We start from the raw sequence: 26,715 nt of genomic DNA, 5'->3' as shown, positions 1-26,715 counted from the left end.
ACTTACCTTTACACCAGTATATTCATAATTATTCACTGGACTTGAACAACTTCAATTGCAATGAATAACTGGAAGAATTGGGACGTTCTAATCTAAGACCTTTGACTGGCAGCGTAAATGACCTCAAACTACACCTTGTTTATGAGTAGGAAACAGATTTCAGCACAACATCGGCCCACAGGTTATCTACCTGAAGTGTTTAGTGACTTTAGACTCAGATGACAGCTATGATGAACTGTAATAACAGAATAATAATTGATCATGCATCTATGAATGCACACTTCATTACTATTAGTTCATGTCGATCATGAATTATTCTCTTTCTGGTTCCAACATGTCAGGGAAACTCATCTTCGCTTCATATTTGGATCAGACAGTGGATGTTATATAGTTGGCTGTTCCCCAGTAGAGTCGGAGTTTGGCCGAGCTTCAGTCTGCGAGGACAGAACCGTGTTCACCACTGCGCTGCACCAGCTCCTGTTTTAGCTCCACTCCGGAGGCGTTTGAGGTCTGACAGAGTTAGTTCTGAAGAGTGAGATCTTTCCCCAATCCTTGCAATATGCAGGTTTTCAGCCGTTCAGCAGTTTGCTGACATTCGTTGTCATTTCTCTTCCTTGATGGATCGAATGTGTTCAGAATGTGGCAGGTCTACTCTGCAGGGAGCCCAATTTAATACTCAAACGCTGCTATGATGGAGTCATGCTGCTGAGATACATGAAGAATATGTTGTGGTTTCACCTCGCCGAAACTAACTGAGGCTGCACAAAGGGGGAAAAAAAAAAAAAGAGCTTACGTTGCGTATATGTGTCTGTAAATGCTGTATGTTCTGAAGGATGCAGCGTCCGCAGTCTCCAAAGGTTATGATTTCATTGAAAGCCACAATATAAATGCCCGTTTGGAGTTTTCCTGTGGTTTCTATTTGTGTGTTCTTCCTGTAGCTTCACGCTGAACCTTCTGTGTCGCTGTATTTTTCTGCTTCGCCTCCACTTTTTGAACAGCAGTGCTTTTTAATGGATTTCAGGATTTCTTCTGAGGTTTGTCTCACATTGTTGCAGTTATAAACTGTGTTGGTGGACGACGGTTGACAGAAGTGTTCCTCAGCCTATGCAGTGATTTTCAATAATGCTTGCCAGAGGTGGCACAAGTACTCGGTTATATATGCGTTTTACAATGTAAAATAAAAAAGACATGTTATTGTTCATTCATGTGAAAATGCTTCATTTTTGCGTTTTCCTTTCAGAAAGGTTTAAGGCATCGTATTGAAAACGATGTAGTTATCATGTTGGGCCACTAGTGGGAGCTGCGGTTTGACTTTGTAATGAAGCCACACCAATGCGAAGAGACAACAATACGCAGTAAACATTAACAATGGCGACAGACATCCGCATGGACGGACGATGAAGTTGGATTGTTATTCCGGTGACTGTGAACTATAAAACCACCAAGTCCAAAGAGAATCTGAACGGGGAGTCATGACACTCTGGCTGCGGTGTGCATGCGCAGATGCATAAAAGTTGCGTTGTACCCCATTGCCATGGAGACGAAGTCGGAGCGTTTTCAAAAGGTCGTGTTTTCAGTGGCAAAACGCAACGCAAGTTTTCTGTTTTCACTGGAATGACACAGTACAACATTTCCACAGAAACAAAAAAAGGAACACCAGCACATTAAATAGGCATTTATTACTCAAATATTACTATGAAATATTGCTAAATCCCAAATGAATACCTATATAAGCCTAACATTTTAAGGCATGTGGACAAGAAGAAGAAGAAATTAAAGTTTATTTGTCTCCTGAAAGATGGACGTTTGGAGACAGCCATTATCTCAATAGAACCAAGGTAAAATAAAATCTGTATCCAAAGCACATTTGAGAAATAGACTCACTGTCCTGATGACCAGCTGGTATTTTGCTGCCAATACCACCGTTTCACCACGTCTCATCCTGAGTGTGAAGCGGACTTCGGTCCAACCATCCAAAACATCTAACTGTGCCAAGACAGCCCGTCCTTTGCTCAGTTTTGGATTTATTATCCTCATTGTTTTTCATGATAACGATTCGTCTTTATGAGATATGTACAAGTTAAAGTAAAGAGTAAGTGGAATATATGAAGTGTAGTATTAACAAGAAAGAAATATTGCGAGGAGAAATAAAATGATTCTTCATGTTTGGACTGTAGGCACAGTGGTGCTATCAGCTAAATGGCAACTTCAGCTTAACACGTTTCATACATCAAAAAAAATGTAATTATACAATATTTTCATCCAAACATAAGTGAACTGCTCACCTGTCGGCTTTTTATGCAACCATAATCATCAACATAACTTTCTACAAACACACGATTTTAAAGTAACAGCTAATTTTTTTCTACTTCCTCAGGGAGCCAGCCTCTGGGACGTTTCAGCACCTCACCACCAATCAGAAATCAAATATGGCTGAAGTGTACAATCACAGCAGATGAGGCAGCTTCATAGTGTTTTACTCTTGATCGACACAGTGGCGCAGTGATTTGAACGCATAGACCCACGTTGGGTTTGAGTGTGGAGTGAAAGTCGGACAGTAACTGCTTCTAGTCGGCGTTCTGTTGAGGCGAAGCCGAGGTCCTGATGTCTCCGTGCTGCTGGAGGTCAAAGATCAGAAGAACTGGGAACGTCAGTCGTCCGTCCTCACTGGAAAACACAAAGATTATTATTGTCCACAAAGACGTCACAGAATGTCAAGAAGCAAAAGAAATGACGTGATCTGACACGCGTTTCTGTTTTGTGCGGTGATCACTTTAAATGTTTGTCACTGGCGTCCTGTCCGGTAATACCTCTTTGTACCACACGATGGTGTATTGAGTCTGTGCCTTAATACAGGCTAAAGCAGTATGTATTGACCTGTACGTGACAATAATGAGCCCAGATGGAAATAATATAATGAAATAAATAAAATGGAAACAATAATGACAAGTTCATTTTTAAAATATTCACAATTTAAGCATTCTTTTTACAAGTTTCTCTTTTGTGGCTTTCACACTGGACTTGTTTGGTTTCTATGCCGATGATGTTTCTGCCAGGGACTCAAACCCAAGGTCCTCACATTCATGGCTTTTCTTTTTACACGTTGCTATGTCATCTTGTGGGGTGGAATGCACCAGCTGGTAGACGAGCTTTGGCCCGAGGGCTGCATGTTTGGCTTCTCTAAATTGATGGTTTTGACAAGTTTGTACGATCTTTCATACTGAGAATCACATCAAAATGTCCTAAATATCTCATTTAACTGAACTCAACTAAACTCAATGTCATGTTTCTTGGGTTTGCTAAAAAAAGAAAAGAAAAATATAATATAATATAACATAACATAACATAACATAACATAACATAACATAACATAACATAACATAATATAATATAATATCAATCTTTACAATCTTTGGAGAATTATAACTCCAACATTTTAAGCATAAAATGCATCAAAAACATTAAACTATTTTTGAATATACAAAAATGCTTGAACATGTTTGACTAATAACTGAACATAAGCATCTATGCTAGTATCCAAATGTAACGGCTTCCCAACATCGCCACCCATGGCAAGACGTGGTATTACAAGACGAGATTTAACGCATACATACCATACATTTAAAGTTAGTGCACAGAACTTCACATAGATGTGTTTTATTCTGTGTGTAGGCTTTTTTATGAGCTTTGGTTCACAAATGCAGATTTCAGCTTATGAAACACCCTGAAGTGTTTTTTTTTTTTCTTTTTGGATGAATTTCATTTTGTCGGTCAGACACAGAATATTTCCAGAAGTGACTAAGCTGTCCATCAAAGTGAATGTTTTGTAGAATTAATGAGCAGATACTTCGTGTAGACAACACAAAAATATCTTCCTGAACCAGTTCGGATGGTGATTATTTAATTCAGGGCTACAAAATATTTGGCTCCTCAATCCTTCTGTAAGTTTCATGAACTTACATGTACATAAACATTTTTAACTCGAAATTCAATTTGGGTTTCAAATCTTTCAAGGGGACTCACACTTAAATATAAACCACACCAAGTGGATGTTGCCTCTCACTACTGGTGATAAATGTTGAGTCTGAACCCCAAATATGGGAAAGATAACAGAATGAATCCAAATAAAGAAACGTTTTGAAACTAACTATAACATATTGTTATGAAAAATAAGCAAAAAAGTAATTTTCAAAGTACTGAACTCTGTAATGTACTGTCTCAATGTACTTGCTCAAATCCTCCAAAAACAGCTGAAACAGCAAAAATAGCTATACCTGCTAAAATGATTAAAAAGCTAAAAAAAACAAACCTGTTTAAATAGTTTAGATTGCTAGAAATAGTAAAAAAACAACAACAACCTGCTAAAGTAGATAAAATGATTAAAACAGTCATTGTTTTTTGTTTATAAAACTATCTGAATAAGCTTAGATTCCCAAAAAATTATTACTGTTTAAATCTTTAAATCAGTGAAATGACCAAAATGACAAAAACGGCTAAAGCTAAAGCTGCTAAAAACACTTGAACAATTGAAACAGCAAAAGCAGAAATAATTGCTCTGACGAAATGTCAAACAGTTGGGAAAAAAAGTTCTGAAACAATCAAGACAGCAAGAATGGCCGAAATGATGAGAAGGGCAAAAATGACCAAAAATACAAAAGCAGGCTTCAATTTGTTAAACGTTTTTAAAAACTTTTTTTTTCCCCAATTGTCATTTTAAAGACTTAAATGCAGCCTTCATCTACCACAATTTTGGTAAATACAGCAAAACTATATAAACAGAATAGAAATCCTTTATTAATCCCAGAGGGAATTTGTTGAAACTTTTGACCCGTCCTATGACTGAGAGCGGTGGGCTGCCATTATGGCGTCCGGGGAGTGGGTGAGACCAGGGGCTTTGCTCAGAGGCCCACAGTGAAAACCTGGTACGGGATTCGAACCAACTATTATCTGATCACAAGTCCAACCGCTAGAATATCACTGTTCATCATTAATATTCAGAGACTTATCTGCATTTTGAAATTTCAATAACTTTGATCGAAAATGGCCGGGAACGACTCCTTTCTTTGTAACCACTGCAGACCTCGAAATGACGAAATGACAACCCACAAACAAAAAGGGGTGAGTTACAGGATAAAACTGAGCAATAAATAAATTCACCTCCTCACCATCCTGTATCGATGCTACGTTTGAGAGAAAGATTCAAGCAGCTGGGAAGCTCATGTCTGATCCAAACACAGTCATTCCGCCTCTTTTTGCTCGAGGAGAAGAAGTTAAAGGCCTGGATTGTCTTTCTATCTACGTGATGGTATTTTTTTCGAGCCCTGCTGTGTTCTGTCAGAGGCTTTGGGAACAGATTAAGTGGGACGTCTGCGGGCTTCCCACAGAGCCCGAGCAGGACCGCTTAATGTGGGCTGAAGAACGGCTTCGTTTAAGCCCGGACAAGGATTTGTTGGTTATGTAAGAGAAGTGCTGGAGGAAAAAGGGGAATTCGTGGAGGTTTCTCGGGCTAGGACAGATGTGAGGACTGAGGGGGAAGTTAACAGGACTGCAGCGAGGGGTCTTCAGGACCCCCGGGGGGGGGGGGGGGGGGGGGGGGGGGGGCAGTGCCACAACAAGCAGAAAGGCCCAACATGATGGCGCTTATCAACAAGAAGCATGCAGACCAAGAAGCAGATGAATAGAAATCAATAAGAGATGCATTTATCTGCAGCTTACACTTTCTAGATGCGTGATCAAGTCCAGCTGGGTGGTCTGGGTGCGACTGTGTGATGCTGAAAATGTAGAGACACCCAGTGACCCCCTGAGTTCAAACATCTTCTCAAACACACCAGAACAGAAGGAATGAGGGCAATTTGAATGGGTTCCACAGGAAAGTCCTAAAGTGTTTGGAACAGGTGACAGTACTGTCAGCTTACACGTCAGAATGTGGATCTGAGAGGATTATACTTTGGGATACTTTGCGCTTCGCCTAATCCAATATTTTGCTACCCCGCACCTGGCAAGTAAATGCAAAATACATCAAGCAATGCTAAATAAATCGGACCGCTTTCAATCCCGTATGTGCTCCGACCAAAGAATCAACTTTTCCCTCTGCACCAGACTACTTTGTGTATGAACTTCCTCCTTCTTTGGTGTGATCCAGTTGCCTCAAACATTCAAGATCATCAGGAACTTAATGAAATGTGTGTACAAAAGAATACAATGAATTGAGAAATCAATCATACCAAGTAGACGTCCAGCTCAGAGTCGGATTGGCTTCTGCTGAGGGAAGGCAGAGGATCGTCCAGAGCCAGCGTTGAACTCGAGTCTCGTCTGTCTTCACTGGAAAAATACAAATAAAATCACAGCAAATGTTTCCTGGATCCATCAGTAATATTTAAAAAAAAAAAAAAAAAGAGCAGATGCTGAAATTGTAACACTATCTTATCATTTCATTATATCTCCATTACTTGTTGTTGCCTCATGGCTTCTCACTGAGGAAACACCGTGTTTCACTACACTGCTATGCAGATGACAGTCAGATTTATATGCCTCTAAAAAAAAAGTCTGACTCTTGCAGTACCAAACCGCTACGTGACTGTCTCCATGACATTAAGCGTTAAGCTTTACCAACAACAAGACGGAGGTGATGGTTTTTAGCCGTACCTCGTTGTCCTTCGAAATTGAAAGACATCACATACATATAAGTTTTGGTACGGCATATAATCGGAGCCTGGGTCTGCGGTGCAAAACTCGGAATTGCAAAGATCACACTGCCACAAAACAGGCCGGATATGGCTCACCTGTCAGCAGAAAATCGGATTTGGGTCGCATTTACCTGTAGTGGGAACGTAGCCTAAGCTAAGCTAATCCAGCTTAGCCACCGGCGCCCTCGCTACCCGGGTTTTGAACAATTAGTTCATATTCCAACATGGACGGTGGGAAATATTCAAACGCTGTGTGTCTCGGACAGAACGGGGCAGGTGGTTTTATCAGGAGCTGGCTATAGATGGTGTTATTGCCTTGGTGAAGCAGGTTCCTTCTGGCTGGCGGCTTGCTGACCACTGTTTTACAGTCGGCATTAGGGCAGGGCGTAGATAGACTATACGGAGGTGGTTCACGGCAACGCATAGACTTCGCATTCACTTACATATGAAGTATTAATAATGGCATTTATTAAGTACTTGGTACAAATAGCTAATAGTACTCTAAAAAAGTGGCATCCTTAGTTCTTTTTGTTTATTTCAATAACCTCTTATGTTGTGCTTGTTGCCAAATACCCCGATGTGCCTCTGCTGTACCTGTTGTCCAGGTCGTCTCCATCTACATTGGTGGACTCAAAGGAAACGGCGGTTCTTGGGAGCAGGTCTGGCTGTTCGGACGAGCCGTAAACTGTGACAACAAACAAGGCCGTGAATCAGTCAGTCAGTCAAAAGTCTCATCAGAGGTCTGTCTGAGGGAATATCGTGTTAAGCTTACAGTTTCCATCCAGGTTGTCCATGCTCTGGGCCTTCTTCTCCTCCTTCTTCTCCTTCTGCGGGGACAGAAACTCCTGCGAGGCCGACTTGGTGGCATAGAGAGAATTCCTCTTCCTCTTGGAAGACGCTCCTCGTAAAGCTGGAGCACACAAAGAGGGCAGACTTTAAAGATAAAAGCTGAGGGTCTGTAGCGCAGACAAGCCGAGGCAGTCAGACTTACGATGGAGCTTCTTAAATACAGTCGAGCCCATAAATTTCAGGAATCTGTCTGCGTAGAAACCGGGCCTGTGGACCGACACTGTGTCCTGAAACACACAAAAGCCTGTCAGAAAGGAATTCACTCGCATGTTTTGTATATAGATACATCACATTACACACCCCATCATGGACAAGAGCCTTCCAGGAGTGCTCCACCTTCTTGATAAACCTGAAAACACAGAATAGTCAAAGATTTCTTAGCCTGTTTGATGATATCAATCACATAGATAACATAAATAAATAAATAAATAAACAAACAAACAAACAAATAAATAAATATTTAATGGTGTCAACTCCACATTGCAAAAAATGTTTTACAATTAGAATATGACATATTAAATATAATACATATAATATTACAAATATTGAAAAAAGTAAGTTAAACACGCCATACCGACGTATTAAATTGAATTGAATTGAATTGCATTAGGTTTCATTAAATTAAATACAATACAAAACTGAAAATTATATCACAAAATGTAAAACTTTAAAAAAAAAAAATTCATTCCTGTCGTTTTATTTTAACATTTTTCAGAATCAGAATAATTTATTAAAATAGGAGAGACATGTTTCAACATTTTAACTACCATACATATATACGTATTATACCTGTATTCATTTGAAGGTATTTATTCAAACATTCCCCCCAAAGTGTGTTAAAAGATGAATATTCTTCCACATATGATGATGCAACAATAAAACAACCATATAAGCAGTCAATGCTGAGCTCACCGGTAAGACTGAAGGATGTCGATGATTCCTAGAAAGATGAGCAGGCTCTCATCCTTATGTCTGGCAGGAATTCCACCCAATCTAAAACATGCACATTTCATTCAGATTGTTTCATCCTTCCTGATTATTATGCATTTTCAAAGTGTTAAGTGGTTGTCATAGCAGCGCCATCACATCTATCAGCTCTCATCATTTGAATTAGACTAAAGTGGCAGTGATGTTGCGTAAGATGCTCCTAGAAAAACCTGCAGAAGTGATTTCAAAGTGAAGAGAAAGTGTGAACTTTTTTTTTTTTTTTTTTTCTTTCCAGAATATCTGCCCTGGGAAGTCATTAAATTGAAGGACCATGTTTATGGAAGGTGTCCTCACGTGTCATCGTCAGCCACGGGCTCTGGGTCCTTCACTGTCCCCTGGATGGACTCCAGGGCGGTGGAGTAGAGGACTTTCTGTCCTTTCCTGCTGTCGCATCTGCTCCCTCTGCTCAGAGGCTTCCGGTCCAGAACATGAATCCCCAGCAGGAGGCTGTAGTCCATGATCTTAAAACTCTCCAGAACCTGACGACACAGAGAGAACGTGCCTCATGGATTTCACTCAAACAAAGGACAATTCCACTGCTCCACCTGTCTGGAAAGTCTTCACACTGTTTGTCACGTTCACCCATTGAAACAAACAGTCATACAAGGTGCTCAACCTCCATTCTGAACCACGCCATTTCACTGAAAATGCAAATTGTTTGAGAATGGCTCCCACAGTGGAACTGCATCGTTGTCAAAACGTTGTTGTGTAAAGGCAAACCTTCTGTGAAATGATGCATTTTTACTTGAAATGTCATGTACACGAGACCCTTCTACTCTTCCCTGATTAATGATGGACGTTCTGGATGACCAGTCAAGCACAATGCTCATTGACCAGCTCTGTGAACGTTAATCTGACACAAACAGCCCAGAGGATCGGTCCAATGGATCCTTTCTCACGTTCAGGAGCTGAAGAAAGAGGAAACAAGTGTGTGGATATTTTCTTCCCTGTTGTATCACACGCCTCCTGGTTCTTCCCACTGGTTCCCAAAGATGAGTTGGATTAAGTAGTGATCCCCTCAGTGTACATTTTGTTTTAACCCCGCATCCCAGGAAAAAAATCATGTGATCATGAGCACATGTTTGTGCATAACCACCAGTCGCTGGTAAATAGCTTTGGAACTGTGAAATCTTGAGAAGGGAATGTTCAGAATTTAAAAATCCTTTCAAAAGCTTTAATCCCTGGAGCTTGTTCTATTTTTAGAACACCGTTTGATTGTCACATATAAGCTAAACATCATTGTTTGTGCTTTCTCAGAGCACTTCGCTGATGCAGCCGTAGATAAGAAGGCCACATTAATGCATTGCATTTTCTAATGTGGTAGACAATTTGGAATTATTTGATCCTTATCTAAACCACATTTGTTTGTGTGTTTTTCTTTATTTTTTTCAGGGCAATCTAACTTATGGCAAATAGAAAATTATATTTGCACCTTTGGGACGACTACCACTCTTTAGTTTCCAGATCTGAAGATGTCACTTTTAAAGAACTCCACCTTTAGAAAGCTTGGAAAGAGAAGTTGCAATATTCTGTTGAATAGTTGAATGTTCTTTTAAAAAATCTGGGAATTGACCTTTTAAACTTCTAAGCAAGTCCCGGTTAAAGAGGTTAAACCTGGATATGCAAACGAAAAGGACCCTCCCTAAGCCTCTGACAGAAACACTGATGTCATGCGGCCACTTGTGTAAACAAAGAGGCCCTTAATGTTCCCGGTGTTACCTAATGCATCCGCCGCAGCCCGGCGAGGGCGTATTACACCCAGACGGACCATTTTGTGCCCCAGAGTCCAGCTGCTCAGCCTGATCATGAGTCAGGTGCTTCACTCTGCTGCCCGTTAATCCTCCATCAGGCACCCTCTGTTGTTCCTCACTAATGAAATAACAAGCTGGCACTGATGGGGTTATCGTAACAGCTTTGAGATCGGGCAAAGCTCGCTGGCATGCCGTGGTTGCGTAATGTTAACAAAGTAGGTGAAGTGAGCAGTGGTGGTTAGTTAAATGTTAAATTAAGCACTATACTATGATTTTGCTCATTAAAGACCAAACATACCCGACAGTCTCTCTGCAGGGTCTTCATCAGAGCGTTGTAGGTGTCTGGGTCGAAGTGCAGACCTTCATGCATCTCCTGGAAGTCCAGGTCTTTGAACGTTGGGGAGGACTTCCCGCGCTCTTTACGCGAGGCTCTGCGTTTATAGGAGGACCCCTTCAGGTCGTACTTGTAGTGCATCTTCATCGCTCGTGGCAGCACGTTGTTCATCACCACCACCCGGACAGTGATGCCACCACAGTTGATGCAGTACAGGCCGTAAAACTTGGGCAGCAGTGTCCTCGGGTTCTGATTCAGATTCTACAGTGACAAAGACAAAGTTCTCTTATGTCCACATGATACATTTACGATACGGGACGGGCACGTGTTGCAGTTAAAATCTGGATGAATAAGCAAAGACTTAGGAGCTTAAAGTACAGCACATGTTCCATCTCACTTGCATGTGGGCCCAAAGAAGCAAGGACTTCCTGCATTTGGAGAAGGTTCAATTGAGAGGACGACATTTTCCATCTCCATCCAGAACACTTTCATATATAGTCTATGGGCCCATTCACATTTCCCACTTTGTGAATCATTTCAGAGAAGAAAAGTTACCAAGGGTAGATTTGAACTTGTTTTGATGCTACGCATTAGAGTTGACTCTTAAAACCAGCAAGTATCAAGATAGGTTTGTCTTTGGGTTTCATCTCAGGAGGTTTTCTTTGTTCGACAGTGCAACTCACCATATAATAACCGGGAAGCAGCTTCTGGAGGAACTCGGCTTCTTTATGCTGCACCGTCTTGATGATGAACTCGTCGTCGCTGGTGAGGTAGAACCAGGAGCTGCTGGCGCCGGGGTTGGTCAGCTCTATCAAAGGCTCGTTACACATGGAGTACTGAAATCGTCAACGATGCAGAAGTGTCAGTGAAAACCTGAAGGCTATCATTCACAGAATCGTCCAGATGATGTGAACTGATCTTTTTCTGAGTCTTCACGCTCACCAGGTAGTCATCTGGTTTGATGCCAAAGAGCTCACGAAAGTATCGGAACGCCAGTGGAGCGTAGGTTTTCAACCGGAAGTCTGGGTAGTGATGAGCTGGAGTGAGGTTGCTTCCCTCACTAGAACACACAAAAGGATGTTTTCAGTTTCTTCACCGCATATAGAAAATATGAAAGATTACAGTGAGAAACTAGTTGGTGCAGACTATAAAAAATCCATCCTATTTTGCAACGTTCTCCTATATCAAGGTCCTACATCAACCGTTATGACCAAAACATATCCCCCCCGCAGCAAATGTTGATAACTTTTATTTCAAAATGAGTTTAGCAACTCATAAAGTTGTAAACACCATTTCATATCGATATGTGTGTGGTTTTCATTACAAAAACAAACAACAGCGTCGACTTGTGTCCTGGCATTGGTAACTACATTGTTTTCGGCTGTTTATGTGTAAACACGAAACATTTCTGAAACGGAAATGGAAAAAATTTTGTGTTTTCACTTGAAACATTGCTCTGTAAACAGGGCCGTGGTATATAAGCGAGATTCACTCATTCACTGTAGATTTTTCTACAATCGTAAAAGTGTGTGAGGGAGCATGTACCTGGGCAGGAAGACGCTCTCCACTACGGAGAAGTCCTGCATGAGAACGTCTCTGTCCGGTTTGGAGCTGAGGTTTCCCACAGCGTAACCGATTCCCAGCTGGATGGCTCCTTTCAGGGCGGCCGCTGTGGGCTGCGAAACACAACCACTCATGTCGTTCCTTCTTTTCTTCTCCTGGTCAATTGCAACTAAGAACTATTCAACAGTTACGGGATGGATAAACATGATCTTTCTAATCACATTTTTCACCAGTGAACAAGCTCTTTTACATGATACAGCCTACTGGGAAGTAAAAACAACTGCAGTGGTAGTCTATATTTTTAATAAAGTACAATATAAGGTTCATATGTGCAATGATGTTGAGTTGTGGATATAAAATAGGTAAACACACAATATTGAGATTGTTGAACTTGAATTTGATAAACTACCACGTGGGCTGTTCTGATGACGAGTTCCGTAAAAGCTGCTGTATCTGGTTTCCAGTCGGAGGATGTTTCAGGTCTTTCCTGGTCCGAGAACAATGTGGTGGCGAATAACGACACTTGCTTACCTTTTTATGATCATTTGACACTCTGGAGGTTTTGGTTCCTCTTCCCACACTGCCGGCGGTGTTTGTTGACATCTTTTGGGCAGAGAGAACTCGATTAGCGGGAAGCTCGGCTGACCTTCCTCCCAATCGGAGGACCAACGACTTCCTTTTTCCCCCCCCTCAGCTGTGAATGGAGCGGCTGAACTTCAACAGGCGTCACAAAACTGCGTTTCCCAGGTATGGCGCTCCTGTAGGTTCAGCAGAGAGAAGTAGAGTTACTCAACTTGGTGCATTTGCATGAATGCCAATGCAAAGCACCAGCGACTGCGGGACGTAGCAGCTCGAGGCTCGACGCACCGCTCCGTGTGAGGCACTGCTTCGTTCTGATTTGTCTTTAACTCCAGACTCCTTTCCTTTCTCAAACGACCCTTGATCCCAATTAGGAAGGATTGGAAAACCATTACATACCAAAATCCCCCCGGTTTTATAACAGTGAGCTGGGCTTTCTCACTCATTGGTAAGGCGCAACTTTGCAAAACATTGCTGAACGATTATCAAACCACGAAGCATGATGAATCAGCTGGAAACACTGACTAGATTCTCTCTGTTGAAGGTGATTGAACAACACCGGGCCACTTTTATGGATATTAGAAGGTGATTTTCTATCATATTTTTAGATCTACTTCCACAGGAATCTATTTGTATACAGGAAACAGTTTATAATGAGATGACAACATGTGCACTATGTAACTCTCTTCATATTATACTACAAATACAATTTCTAAAGGTCCCATATTATGCAAAATTCACTTTTTGATGGTTTTCTAACAGTAATATGTGTCCCCATAGCTGGTTTATGAGCAACAGCATTTTTACGAGCCATATCGATAAATCCATCGTAAACATTAGCGCTTGATAATGTAGATCTATGTCTGGAGTAGGTGTGGACAGACGTAGCTCATTGCATCGACACAGAATCAGCCTGTTCCCAGTAGAGCTCAGCGACTTTTAGATTGGCTGAAATTCAGGACCAAGGCTGAATTTATGTGAGATTGTTGAAAAACTGCATAATATAGGACCTTTGAATGAAATGGTGAACAAAAAACAAACAAAAGTTCATCAGAACAATGAGGTTTGGGATGATGGGAAAACTAAAGTCGGAATTCATGACATTAATGTTTGATGCTATAAAAGCAAAAAAAAGCCATCCTGTCCTTTGTACTGACGCTCAGCTGAGTACCTGAAACAGTTTGGATGTTGGTCTACTTCCTCCATGAGGGTGAACATTGACACATCTCTCGACAATCAAACGTTTGCAGACCCTTATCTGCACGGATGAGCCGCTGTGTGTTCTAAATGCTGCTCGGGGATGTGGTGTTGTGGTGTTGTGGTGCGACTGTTTCATGAGGGGGTCATGCTGAGAGCCGGTTGTTTTTGCGAGGCTCCTGCTCAGCTGTTCTCCGGGTTGTTGTGCATACATGAGCCTAAGGAGATGAAGGAAGGTGCTGTGACATCAAGATTAGACTCAGAAATGCGGTTTAACATACAGTGCGTACAAAAAGTCTTCAGCGGGTCATAACGGGTATTCTGTGTTACATACTGAAATCCCACTGAGGTACATAACCGCACGTTTTAGAGAAAACAGGAAGTGATTAGCATCATTTGACTTAGTTCAGTGGTCTGCAAACTACTTTGGAGCCACATGTGGCTCTTAATTGTCATTCTATGATTTGATCAATTAAACGGTTTTGCTATAAGAACATAACTGTACTGAAATGTTGAAAGTTAAGTGAAAACACTTTTAAAGATGCAGACTTCTGGACTATTTTTTGTCAATTTTTTATTATTAATGAGAATAACAAGGGTAAGACAGACTATAAATGATGTTCTGCCAAAATATCAAGAGGAAGCCAAAGCTAGTTTGTACAACACAGGTAACTTACTCACCGGAGACATTTGGACCGGCAGAGTTAGCCTTCGCACATTGTTTGTGTGTTGAGTATAAATTGGGCTTAATGGCATTTAATAAGTACTTGTATCTTTACTCTGTCGCTAAAGGTTAGTACTCATACTTGTACTCATCCTTTAGAAAGGTGATATTGGCGTATCACTAATTTGTTAAAAAGTGGTAGCCATGTCATGGCAGATTTAAGTATAAGTACTTTATTTCTTTAATTTCATTTAATTTTAAGTTCTCGGCCAAACAAGACACTGAACCCCAAACTGCGGTTCAAAGTTCCCAGGTCCCAGATTCAATGTCTGGCATGGGCGCTGGTGAATTTGCAGTTCACAACAGAAAAGTAGGACACGCATGCTTACCAAATCAGTACAATTGATCTTATGAAATCCTTGGTTAGATTTCATGACAGCGTTAAAGCTGAGATAATTCACTCTGACCACTAATGTCGTTCTTCTCGTCGTGTTACGACAAGAAAGTCTTCAGATTGACGGGATACAGCCTCTATCTGATGTTAAGTTGCACTGTTAAGCAAAATCTGGACTCTTGTGCACTCAAAGAAAGATTATAACACCGCACTACTTTAAACCCCGATTACGCCATGAAGTGAAAACGCCTCGTTTTTAAGCTTGCGTTTCAGAGAAGTTTCTCTTCTACACCACAACGTTTTGAAATGGAAAACGGCAGAAGCACTGACAACAGTGTAGTTAGCATGCAGAGCCAGGAGTTGGCGCTGTTGGTTGTTTTCGTAATGAAAACAATCAGGTTGTCGAATGTAACCGACTTATGATGAATTCAATTCGATTCGACTTTATTTATACAGCAACACGTACGACACAGTACTTTCTGAGTGCTTTTAAGAGAAACCCAAGAAACCCAACACATCAACCTGAGCAAGCATGAGCAGCGGTGGAAAGCAAAAGCTCCTCTAACAGGAAGAAACCTTTGCAGAACCAGACCCAGCGGTGGCGGCTTTCTGCCACCCCGGTAGAGGTGAGAGGACAGAAGGAGAGAAAGGGAGAGGACAGGCAGACCGATTGCGGGAGGGAAACAGACAGAAGATAGAAGATGGATTAAATCATGTATATTGTTAAGAATTAAAAAATTAAGAGTTCGTCTATGTGGTTTATGTTTTGCTTTTCTGTTTTCCCTTCATCTAATCTTATTTTCTTTTTTTTAATCATTTTTGCACAGCGCTTTTTAGCTTAGGTGTTTTTTGAATAAAGATGGGATGGATTGGTTTGAAAAAGATGAAGCTTGATCAATTACATTTAAGCAAATATTAATGCAAAGATACACCGGCTTCTCCGAAAACGTCATATCGTCATTAAAGAGATCTACCTCATTAAAGTTATACTGTCAGAGTTTCATCACGTATACTCTGCGCCACAACAAAGAAAAACTCTAAAGTTAAAATTGAAATATTATTATGGTTCACTTCTTTTCCCTTCTTTGGGTCTCTTTATCTTCCTATTTACTAAACATACCAGGTTCTTTGTTCTCAGCACTGTAAAACAGTCTCTTCTACATTGAAAAGCAGTATCACTGCATGAAGCATTGAGATCTCTGATCTAAAGCACTTTCTGCTACAATATTTTCATGTATGAGTAGTTATCTATACATTTGACTGATTCACTGACAAATTGGTTGGATTATTATAGTATTCCACAGTAAACTATACTATCATCACTGAGTATAGTCAAGGTAGTGTGGTCTAGATGAGATGCGACAACACAAATGAAAGACACATCTAACAGCGCTCTGACAGAACTGCAGAAAAAGCTAAACATCCCTCCAACAAATCCCCTCAATGGACAGAGTCTGTACCTGTACTCCTCAAGCAGGTGCTCCCTTCACCTGCCCTCACAGCAACTGCACCTCTTTTGCATGCATGTAAACGACCTGAAGCGCCCTGCAGCTTTGGGCTGCAGACGTTTTTTTTTTTCTTACTCTCTCTCTCTCTCTCCCTCTCTCTCTGACTGAAGGGAAGTGGAGCCGATTTCCTCTCCAGATATCTGCTCATCGCTCTGTTCTGTCTCAGCAGGAGATGTAACGCCGACATCCAGCCCAGAGGGCCACATGAAGACACCATCGCAGTCTAAAGAAGAAGCCAGACAGTGGGAGACGATGATTCTTACCTCAAGGCGCATGGTGGTGTGAAGATGTTGCTGCTCGGGGACACATGGAGGTAATCTAACACCAGGACTGTTATGAAATGATGAGCAAAGAGCTGCAATGACTGTAGAGCATCCTCACCACTTCCTCTCTCTCTCTCTCTCTCTCTCTCTCTCTCTCTCTCTCTCTCTCACTCTCTCTCTCTCTCTCACTCGCTCTCTCTCTCTCTCTGTCTCTCTCTCCGCCTACCTGTTGTACGATTCCCCAGCACCTACATGACTCACTCTGAGCTGGAGTCGTGAGTATTGCATTGCAGCCGCGTGGGGGAAAACAGAAGGCCTGACCTTATGTAATGCTTTGTTTCAGCAGCACCGACTCAAACATCAGACAGCGAATGAGGAGGGATGACATGAATCGAAGGTCCACGATGGATCGAATGGTACCAAAATTCCTATCCGAGTCAGTTGAGCAACACAACAAATATTCTTCTTGTGCGTCAAAAAGGACACAAATACAACTACAATTGGATTCAAACGGCATATATTTCATTTTTGAAACACTTGCTTTCAAGATAGTCAGAGATTTCCTTCTATGGTGAGCTGTTTATTTCACAGTAGATGCTTGGGTTAGTATGAGGCTGACGTCAAATTACGACCTCTCAAAGCAGCACGTTGTGGCGAGAGCGATTTCCTGGAAGCCAGCCAATCAGAATGACGAGTGTTTTCAGGGAGGCAGTGGTTAAAAATAGCGAGTGTAAACAGGTTGGTGAAGAAAGTGGATGAACTGATGGATTCTTATGAGAGAATTAACTTAAATATGAAATATAATGAGTTTCTAGAATAAAAAGCAACATCAAAAGCACTTAACACGACTTTTTCTGTCCCGTCTCCATCTTCGTTGTCATTTTTTGTAAAATAAATAAATATTTGATTTTAATATAAATTAATTAAATACAATGAATGACTTTAAATTAGGACAAATCAACATCAACCTCTAACTTGACATGAAGCATTTGTTGATTATATATAAATTTTTTAGAGGATTTAGTGTTTTAACTGTAATCTGTGGACATCTTTGTGCTTCTAGTACCTATTTATACATTTGCCTATTGAATAAAAGATATTCAATACATTATGGACATGAACAGACATTTCTAGAAGCAGGGGTGTCAAAACATAAACCCGGCCCACAAGAGACGCAAATAAAGCCACCAAACCACCAAGATAATTGAAAGAAATTATAAGAAAACATAGTTGTTTTTTCTTTTTTTTTATAAATTTCTTAAGAGTAGTGGACGCAACACACCAGCTGAGGTATCTGTGACGTTGCCATGAAGGATGGCAAACTAGCACAAACCTCAAAGCCACGCAGTCAGGATGACTTGGTAAAAACACCCAGAATGCAACAGCTGAAGGAGAATCTTTTATTTTTTTTTACTTTTCACTGCATTTTGCATCAGAAGATTTCATTAAATTTGGCTTTATGTTGAGATTGTAGTCATTTTTATCAGTATTTTTTTTGGGGGGGGGGGGGGGTTTGTGAAAATATTGACATTTTTTATGTATACTCTCCACCCCCAACAAAGAAAAAAATGAAAGTTTAAATTTAAAGGTGATTCTGTCTCTATTTTACCGGTGGACCACCAAAGATAAATTTGAACTGCATGTGGTCCCTCACTATGTTTGACAGACCTGAAATGAAAGATCTCATTTTCTAAATCATGGGACTTTATCATGACTGTATTTCCTGGTGTGACAACTAAGATTGTCTGAATATTACGAGCAAGCACTTTATCTATTCTCACACTGATCGCCTTTTGCTCTCCATGCGCTTCTCAGCTGTTCAACCAAGAATAAAACATTACACTGAGTGATTTCATGTTCAAATGAGAGTTTGTCATGCATTAGGAACTGGTTCCATTACAACAACAGCTGGAAACAGCTCTGCTCCGAGAAGAGGTACAACAAGGGAAATACCTCATAATAAAAGCCAGATGAGGAAACTTTCTCAGAATGACAGAGGCAATTATAAGCAATGCAAATGAGGTAAATCCTGTGTGTGTAGTAAATGATTCCATTAGCATGTACTCCATGCAGTGTTTTGCATGATGTGGTGTACCTGACTGATATTTATATTCATGAAGATCAATGCTGAATTAATAGTGTTATTTTGCTCATGTGTCAGACATGATCCTCAGTTTGTCTTGTTTGTAGATCAGATTCTATATTAGTTTGTTTATTTTAACTCATGTAATCCCTGTGTAATGTACTGTAAGTCCTCCCATGAACTGAAGGAACTTCAGCTGAACTTCCTGCCATCAAGGTGACCCACACAGTGCTCCCATCATTACAATATTACGGCTGTGTACACATTATTAAGCCGGATCGAAACAGACAATTCACTTTTTACTGGCAGTGAGTCATAAAGTGAAAGAAGCAACCCAATACTGTGAATACTCACAGAATCAGGAAGTTGCACAGCACTGACCAGAACCCAGATGAGGAAGAAACATTTGTCTTTACAGGTATTTGACCTCAGAAAAAGGACGTCAGTGTTTCCCTCTGACCTGGAGGGGGCGTAGTTGCAGCTTTTGTGCCTTTGTGCATTTATTAATTAATTAATTTATTTGTACTGACAAACTAATCACATCAGTTTCCACTTTTCACTGATGTCTGATCTGTAAGAAGTGAAGATGCTGTGTGTCTATATTATATATATATATATATTTTTTTTTTTTTTTTTTTTACCGGTTCAGCACACTCAAGATGAAATTGGGACGTATGTGACCTCTGAACTAAAATATTTGCGTAAAATCGGAGCATCATCAACTCAATAATAGATTTTTTTTTTTCCTTCCAGTAATGAAAAATTTAAAATTCTGTTCTTCATGAAAATCATGCAAAGTGTCCGGTTTCCTTCTCAGGTGAGCAGCTTTGCTTTGTGAAACCATCAGATTACGGCTTTACGTACTTATTTCTTTATCGTATATGATCTGAATAACCCCAGTGGTGCAGCAGCAGGCGACATCATGGGTCACCAAGAAAAATATGATTAATAGACAGTTAAAGACTAATTTCATTAAACCACAAATGTTTGACACAATTTGTTGTGGGTGTGATGGAGATGAATTGAAAATGTTAAATAAGTTTTAACATTAGTAGACTAGATATAAAGAGTTGAGCTTTTTATTGGTTAAGGGATCCAACAGGTGTAAAATTCATATCACACACTGTTTTCAGACCGAGTAAGATTTGGGTTGGACATGTGAACTGATCCCTCACTTTGAAAACTCCTCAAATACCGTTAGTTTAGTCATTTTTCCCCATCATTAATTGTCACGTTTTTTTCGTTCCTTTGTTTTTGTCTACTTTCAAAGCTTCCCCTCTTTTAATACAATAACTAATGTTTTTAATTTTGAAGCACCTTGAGCTGCATGTTCTGTCTGAAAAGTGTTGCATAAACGAAGAAAACCATCGCTTGACTCCACAGTCTGTTAGAAAACACACTGTCAAAGGTCAGTGTTTGAATGAGTTACCTTTAGAAAACCGCTTTCTTTCCTGCAGGGTTTGACATTATCCAACGAGAAGCTTTGAGCCGGAGGTTTAGACCCCCTGAACCACGAGGATAAATTAAGAAAAACAGGTCCAGAAATGTCAAGATTACACAACGTTAATGCCACGTTATGTTATGTCACAGTACGTACACGTCAAAGTTGACAAGAAGCGTTAAAACCACGTATAATCCTGGATTTTACTGTAATTTACCTCAAACATGTTGTACTTGATCAACTTGTACGACTCATTAATGCAAGTAAAGCCTCGTAAAGTGTCATTTACACCTTGGTGGTTTTATTTCAGGAGATGGAGCTGCTAAGGGTGTGTGTGTGTGTGTGTGTGTGTGTGTGTGTGTGTGTGTGTGTGTGTGTGTGTGTGTGTTTTCACAAGGCGTTTCACAACGGCCTCTGACCACGACATTGTGAAAGTCCCAGCAGAAACACCTCAAAAACAGGAAAGTAATTATTTTTAAGCGTTTATCGAGCGTTTATCAACACTGAAACGGTGTATTCTCACATTTTCGACCTCACATAACTTTGCTGTTGCAGTATTGGAAGAAATATCCAGAGGTCTTGTGTAGTGGAGCCACAGTTTTGCTGGCGTATTTTCAGGTAACCTCTGGGAGACTTCACTCCACTGAACCGTCTCTACGACTCCCTCCACAACAATCACCATCTTTTTTGTCTTGCCGACGCTGAAGCTGAGGTTAGATTGGCTCCGCCTCCATCCTGTATGCCCACTCATTGTGGTTTCTGATCAAACCGAACACAGTTGTATCATCAGCAAACGTCACAAGGTGGTTGTTGTTGTTGTTGTGAGTGTCTGCGATGAGCCTGTGTTCAGAGACTCCATTACTCCATCTACTGGAAAAGTTCATGCTGGTCCTGAATAAAAAGGAGTGAGCATCACATTATATTTGGGTCGTAGTTTGAGAAACATTTCAGGGGTCATACTATGAAGAATTCCCTTTCGTAATGGTTTTCCAACAGTAGTATCTGTCCCAGTACCTGGAATGATGCCCCAGAAGTGAAGAAAATCTGTCATCTGTCTCCTTGGCTTGTTTCAGTTTTTAAAAAGTGGATTTGGGGCAAGAAACGTTAAATACAACGTTTTTGGACCAACGAGACTCGTGTGAAAGTGTTGAAGAGGTGGAAAATACGACCCCTTTAAAGAGGAATGATGATGTTGTTCTCCGGCCCTGTTTACACGACGTTTCAGGTGAAAATGCATCAGAAAAGGTTTCAGAGAAGTTTCTCGTTTAGACGGCAACATTTTTCAAAATGATGTCGTTTTTTCAAGTTGAGCCACTAGTGGGTGCTGTTGTTTGTTTTTGCGATTCCACCATACACATGTGCAGGTAACAATATGCTATAAGCATTAACAATGGTGAGTACACGGAATTTCGTGTGGACAGACGACCAAGTTGAACTGTTATTCCAGTGACTGTCAACTACAAAACTACCAAGTCCCAGGAGAAGACGTACTGGGAGTCTTTACACTCTGGAGGAAACGTTGTTGTTATCTACTCGCTCGTGTGCACAAGAACTATTCACTATGGCCGTGGTGTGCATGAGCAGTCGCAGTGTTTCAGTGTTTTCACTGAGAAGTTGTGTTCAAACAGTTGTGTTTTCAGTCACTCCGACCACCGTTGTCGTGTAAACGGACCATCATGACGCAACGAAAGTTTTCCATTTTCATTTGAAAATGTCGTCACGGAAACGGGGCCTTAAGGCCGCCACACACTGCGGTTCCCGACCGTTCCAGACAAAAGATAACAATCGTGGCGATATCTTTGGTTTGGGCTCTAAATCGGTTGTGGTTCTACGTCAGATAACTAACCAATAGAAATGCAGAATGAAATGACGTATTGATCAGCGCGACACTGGCGCTCAACCCAAATAGATGCATCGCAGCTCCAATCGCCAAAGCCGTCAACAATGTATGTGGGATGTGAACAAATCCTTCTTTGGGATTTCTCTCCGAAAACATCAGAAATTCCCTCAGCGCGAGGTCTCCGTTCATTTCGCTAGTTTAGTTTGAATTTTTCGCGAATCGATGGCACACGCTTATGATGCTGTGTCGACTCACATACATCCTAGGCTGCGATCCAGGTTCAGTTGTCATCGTCCATTCTGCACACAGCGAACTTCACGTCGTCCCCAAAGGTTGATAGAATCGTGTCGCACAATGTTCACAAGGAGTTTTATAATTTTGGGTTAAAAAAAAAAAAGATCCTGAAAACCTATTGCACATTAACTACACTCTCATTTTCTTTCTTAGTTTCTTTATTGTAACATGAAATGTTGTGATGAACTGAAGTTCTACCTGCCACATTGTTTTTGTTCATGCACGTTCTCACACACTTAATGTTAATGCTATTTTCCTAGTAATAAGGTGGCTTGGCTTTCACGACTGCATCATTTATTTCTGGACTCGGGGCATCACTGTTCCGCTATGGGTCTCGAAACTTTCTTATTCACCTCAAAAGATCTTCTCTCTGTAATATAATCTATCTGAATGACGCAGACAACATTACCTTTTTTGTCGCTGTTGAAAAAGACAAAGGTAGAAACTCACAGTGTCTTAAATCTCAGAGGACTGTTCAACGTCAAAACAATTTACTGTGAAACTGGGAATGAAGCACATTTAAAAACTGTGTAAAAGGTTCTTGTGAGTGCCGTTTCAGTTCAGCTTGCTGCTTTGTAACCTGATTCCTGCCGAAGCTTGTGAGCGGATGTGTTGATGCAGCTGCGACCGTCAGGCAGATTCAGGGTGAGAGTTTGCCCTCGGCGCTGCTGGGAGGCTCTCAGACACCTGCAATAAACACAACCAGAGAAGAAGAAGAAAAAAAAACCTGTGAGCGTACAGGGTGAAAAACAGTCTTGATCCAACGTGTGAGCAACTTTCATCCTCATTCTGTTCTAAACATCTTAGCAAGAAGGCAAATGTGGATTTATCACCGACGGGGTGACGTCCTGGGAGAAATGAAGTTCCTGACCTGAAGCAAGCTGTTTCTCCAGGCGCTTGATGCTCTGCAGACGCCTGTTGATGACTCTGTCTCGGGCCGAAACCTCGGAGGTCAGGCCGGCGAGCCGCCGGGCCTGTTTATCCACGAGAACCTACCAGACATCAAAGATCCGGAAGCTGAGAGGAGACAGACGTCTCACTTCCTCGATCCTGATTCAGATCCTGATTCTAGTCTGTTTTTCTAAAACTCTCTCTTCTCACCTTAATGGTGCTGGCGTCCATCTCGGCCCGGCCCCCCGACCTCGGCTTGGCCAGACTCTTCCCGCTGTGGAGGATGTGGATCATGCGCTGCTGCATGGCCCGCTGCTCGGCCCCGAGCTCCTCCATCTCCTCCTGGAGGTCTCTGACGGCTCGCCACAGCCCGTCCCGCCTGGCGGCCATGACCTGCAGGTCCTTCCTCACCTGAAACAACAACAGCAAAGCCCCGTTCACAAGACGCAAAAAAACCCTTTGTTACATTTCGGGTGTCCGTGTACATGCCGACTGAAAACACAGGTCAGATTCCTTCTTTTCTTTCTACATTTTCCCATCTTTTTCTTCTAGGGTGTGGAGGTGCAGCCACATTGGGGCGCTCCAGGGAGCTGACGGGGCTCAAGGGTCACGCTCAAGGATTTACAGTGGCGACATGTCGTCTGTGGGATTGGAACATTTCACTTCAGGTTGGGATTGGAGCCATTTTAAGTAGTAATTGTTTGGTTTTGTGAAAATATACACGATTCCCATCGCTTACATTTTCTCTGCCACAAACCAAGAACAACTTTGACGTTTATATTTAAAAGTATTATGACATTCTTTTCTCGGTCCGGCCCGCTCAAGATGAAATCGGGCTGCATGTGGCCCAAAATGTGTTTGACACGCTTCATCTGAAGAAACACGACAGATATTCTTCAACTGTAGAAATAAAAACGCTAGAATTTGCGTTTGCTTTGCAAACACCCACGGTATGGAGTAGAAGTGTATTGCATGGAGGGATGGAGGGATGATTGCAGTCCTGCAGAGGTAACAGGAGCTGACCGTGTCCTCTCAGGGTCAAAGGGCAACCGATGACCTTTTCTCCTTGACGTGGGAGTAGTTCTACCTGCTTAATGAGGTGAATCTTAAGGTCACCTGTAAATAAACGCAGCCAGGGTGCAGACGTTGTGTATTGCACTTACAAGATGAAGCAAAAGGCTTTGACATGACCATTCAGAATGCTTTCAAAACATTTGATTCAAGCACACGAGCAGGATTACGATACATTAAAATCATTGAAACGTTTCAATTTTCTGGACATATATTCATTGTATAGAAAATGTTGTTGTTCAGAGGGTTGAATTCATTTTAATGGACGCTCCATTCAAACCAATTTGATCTTGAGTGAGGCAGAAAGAAATCTAAATAACCACCATTTTCACCAATTCCCAAACAAACGCTCCAGAATACAATACAAATAAATGGGTCCCTCTGCATGAAATCAACACAAAATAAATAAATAAATAACTAAATAAATCTATAAATGTTGTGCATGTACTGTACACATGAATAATTCTGAGCTGATTTCTATTTGAATTTTTCTGATTGAACAAGATTCCCAGTACGGGTGCTGGCCTGCCTCTTCTGACCTGAACAAGAACTGAGCCTCACGCTGTTCCTCACCAGTGGAAACTCACAGGTAAAATCTCTCAGATCACTTTTTGTAGCCTTCCTCGAAACCAGGGATCTGAAACCTTTATGAGCAAAAAAGCCATTTTTGTGATCCCCCCCCCCAAAGCAAATTTACCTGGAGCCACAACCAATGTTTAACCAGCTTGTAAAGAATTATATATACAGCAATTTTGAAACACGTACAAAAAATGTTTCTTATGTTGCATTTATGAAGATTAAATTGCAATTTAGGATGGTGAAGATTTTCAGCTGTTTTTGTACTTTTGTTTTTTCTGACAATTTTGACATTTAACAATAGAACAGAATAGAAAAGAAATACTAGAAATGTATTGAAGCATTACTCTACACAGAATTAATAGAAAGAAAGTTGAATATCAATTAAGAGAGGATAAAAATTCAATAAGTGATTTTAAATATTCATATGTACAAGGATTAATGGTGGCTAATATGAGCACAGAAAGGATGAAACTAACTAAAACACAGCCAACACTATTTAAAAAGGAGAAGCAATCGAGTCATGGCCACAGGAAGGAAGGACATTTTAGCCATTTTAACAATCTTATATCTTGATCTGGGTATGATTGAAGTGAAAGCTTCGGGGAGCCGCTACAAAAGAGCCGCAGGTCGCAGACCAACGATCTAAACCATTGTGCTCAACGATCTCTGGTTTCAGGTCATCTGAGATTTGTTTTGTGGCCCTCAAGTCGCCACTCTTCAGATGAGAGTGCAATAGAAGAAACACATGAGATTGGCCACCTTAAGTATGTTTTCTCATGCCTTGATTTACCAACGAAGGTCAGCTCCTAATGAGCACAACAAAACAATTTGTGTTCCAATTCATCAGTGTTAAGTAGTTAAGTAGCCTGTTGTTAACATCAGATTTACTTTCATACACTAAAAGTCTTTGTCTTCAAATCAGACTCAGCTTTTATTATAAAATGAACAACATTCCACTGTGATCATTTCCTGTGAAGACAGAGAAAATGATCCTGCCATTAATAATAATACCAAACAAAACGATCTGGCTTGTTCAAGCATCAAACAGCAAATCTGAAGTTGATGTTTTGGATCAGGCTCTAAGTTGCATTTGTAGGTACTCAGAAGTCTTCAAGACACATTGATGACAGTAGAAAAGTGAAGAATGACCATATGAATGGTGAATGTGTGTAGTTGTGGCTGCGTGAAGCCGTGTTGCTCCTCACCTGCCTGTGGGCCCGTCCGGTCTGTAAGCCCTGCTTCTGAAGCCTCTCCAGAGTCTTTGCACGCTGGCTGACCTGAACGGACACCATCTCCCCCTCCTTCTCCAGCAGAGCCACGTTGTCCCGCACCCCCTGCAGCAGGCGGCCCAGCCCCAGCGACAGGACCCTCAGGTGGGACGCGGGGACCTCGCCGGACTCCTGCGACGTGGACGGAGGTGCTCGGTGGGCCCGGCACAGACCCACCAGCAGAGCACTCAGCTGCAGCACTCGGATCACACTCATGGTCCAGGATCAAGTGTGACACCTCAGTCGGAGTGACTGGAGTGTGCAGATCCACCAGCTGGGCTGAGAGGAGGATGTCTCTGGTGTCTCCTTGGTGGGGGGTGGGGGGGTTGTTCCCACACTTATGCATGATCCAAACACAAACCCTCCTTCTCCATCCATCCTCCTTTGTTTCTTTCTCTCACTCCAACAGACTGTTTGCGCTGATTCCTCTTAATGAAAATACTAAATCCTTCATTTAAACCAGCTCCAGCTGT

At 41.4% G+C, this 26,715-nt stretch overlaps 2 protein-coding genes across 12 annotated transcripts; both read right to left on the bottom strand.

Annotated features, from left to right (window-relative positions):
• Positions 1 to 1,550: 1,550 nt before the first annotated feature.
• pip5k1ba (phosphatidylinositol-4-phosphate 5-kinase, type I, beta a) lies at positions 1,551 to 17,034 on the bottom strand. 10 transcript variants are annotated; one of them, XM_080476900.1, is made up of 15 exons: positions 16,776 to 17,034; positions 12,702 to 12,928; positions 12,153 to 12,283; positions 11,550 to 11,667; positions 11,291 to 11,443; positions 10,572 to 10,868; positions 8,817 to 9,001; positions 8,448 to 8,528; positions 7,836 to 7,884; positions 7,678 to 7,762; positions 7,459 to 7,596; positions 7,281 to 7,371; positions 6,225 to 6,321; positions 5,716 to 5,771; positions 1,661 to 2,667 (listed from the first exon to the last, which is right to left on the bottom strand). In XM_080476900.1, exons 2-14 carry the CDS (start codon positions 12,771 to 12,773, stop codon positions 5,733 to 5,735), a joined length of 1,536 nt encoding a protein of 511 aa, XP_080333026.1. In that variant the 5' UTR covers positions 12,774 to 12,928; positions 16,776 to 17,034; the 3' UTR covers positions 1,661 to 2,667; positions 5,716 to 5,732. The 10 variants fall into 10 exon arrangements, with proteins under 10 accessions (XP_080333031.1, XP_080333030.1, XP_080333033.1 ...); XM_080476898.1 differs by having other exon boundaries at positions 12,702 to 12,773; positions 16,776 to 16,874; XM_080476901.1 differs by lacking the exon at positions 16,776 to 17,034 and adding an exon at positions 16,465 to 16,614.
• A 5,562-nt stretch (positions 17,035 to 22,596) lies between these two features.
• LOC308117788 (uncharacterized protein) lies at positions 22,597 to 26,682 on the bottom strand. Of its 2 annotated transcripts, XM_080476896.1 has the most exons (4): positions 26,180 to 26,682; positions 23,535 to 23,735; positions 23,305 to 23,425; positions 22,597 to 23,120 (listed from the first exon to the last, which is right to left on the bottom strand). In XM_080476896.1, exons 1-4 carry the CDS (start codon positions 26,456 to 26,458, stop codon positions 23,113 to 23,115), a joined length of 609 nt encoding a protein of 202 aa, XP_080333022.1. In that variant the 5' UTR covers positions 26,459 to 26,682; the 3' UTR covers positions 22,597 to 23,112. The 2 variants fall into 2 exon arrangements, with proteins under 2 accessions (XP_080333022.1, XP_080333023.1); XM_080476897.1 differs by lacking the exon at positions 23,305 to 23,425 and having other exon boundaries at positions 26,180 to 26,640.
• Positions 26,683 to 26,715: the final 33 nt, after the last annotated feature.

This window comes from Lipophrys pholis (genome assembly GCF_963383615.2).
Source record: "Lipophrys pholis genome assembly, chromosome: 12".
Lineage (NCBI taxonomy): Eukaryota > Metazoa > Chordata > Actinopteri > Blenniiformes > Blenniidae > Lipophrys > Lipophrys pholis.
This window is presented reverse-complemented; position numbering and strand designations above follow the sequence as displayed.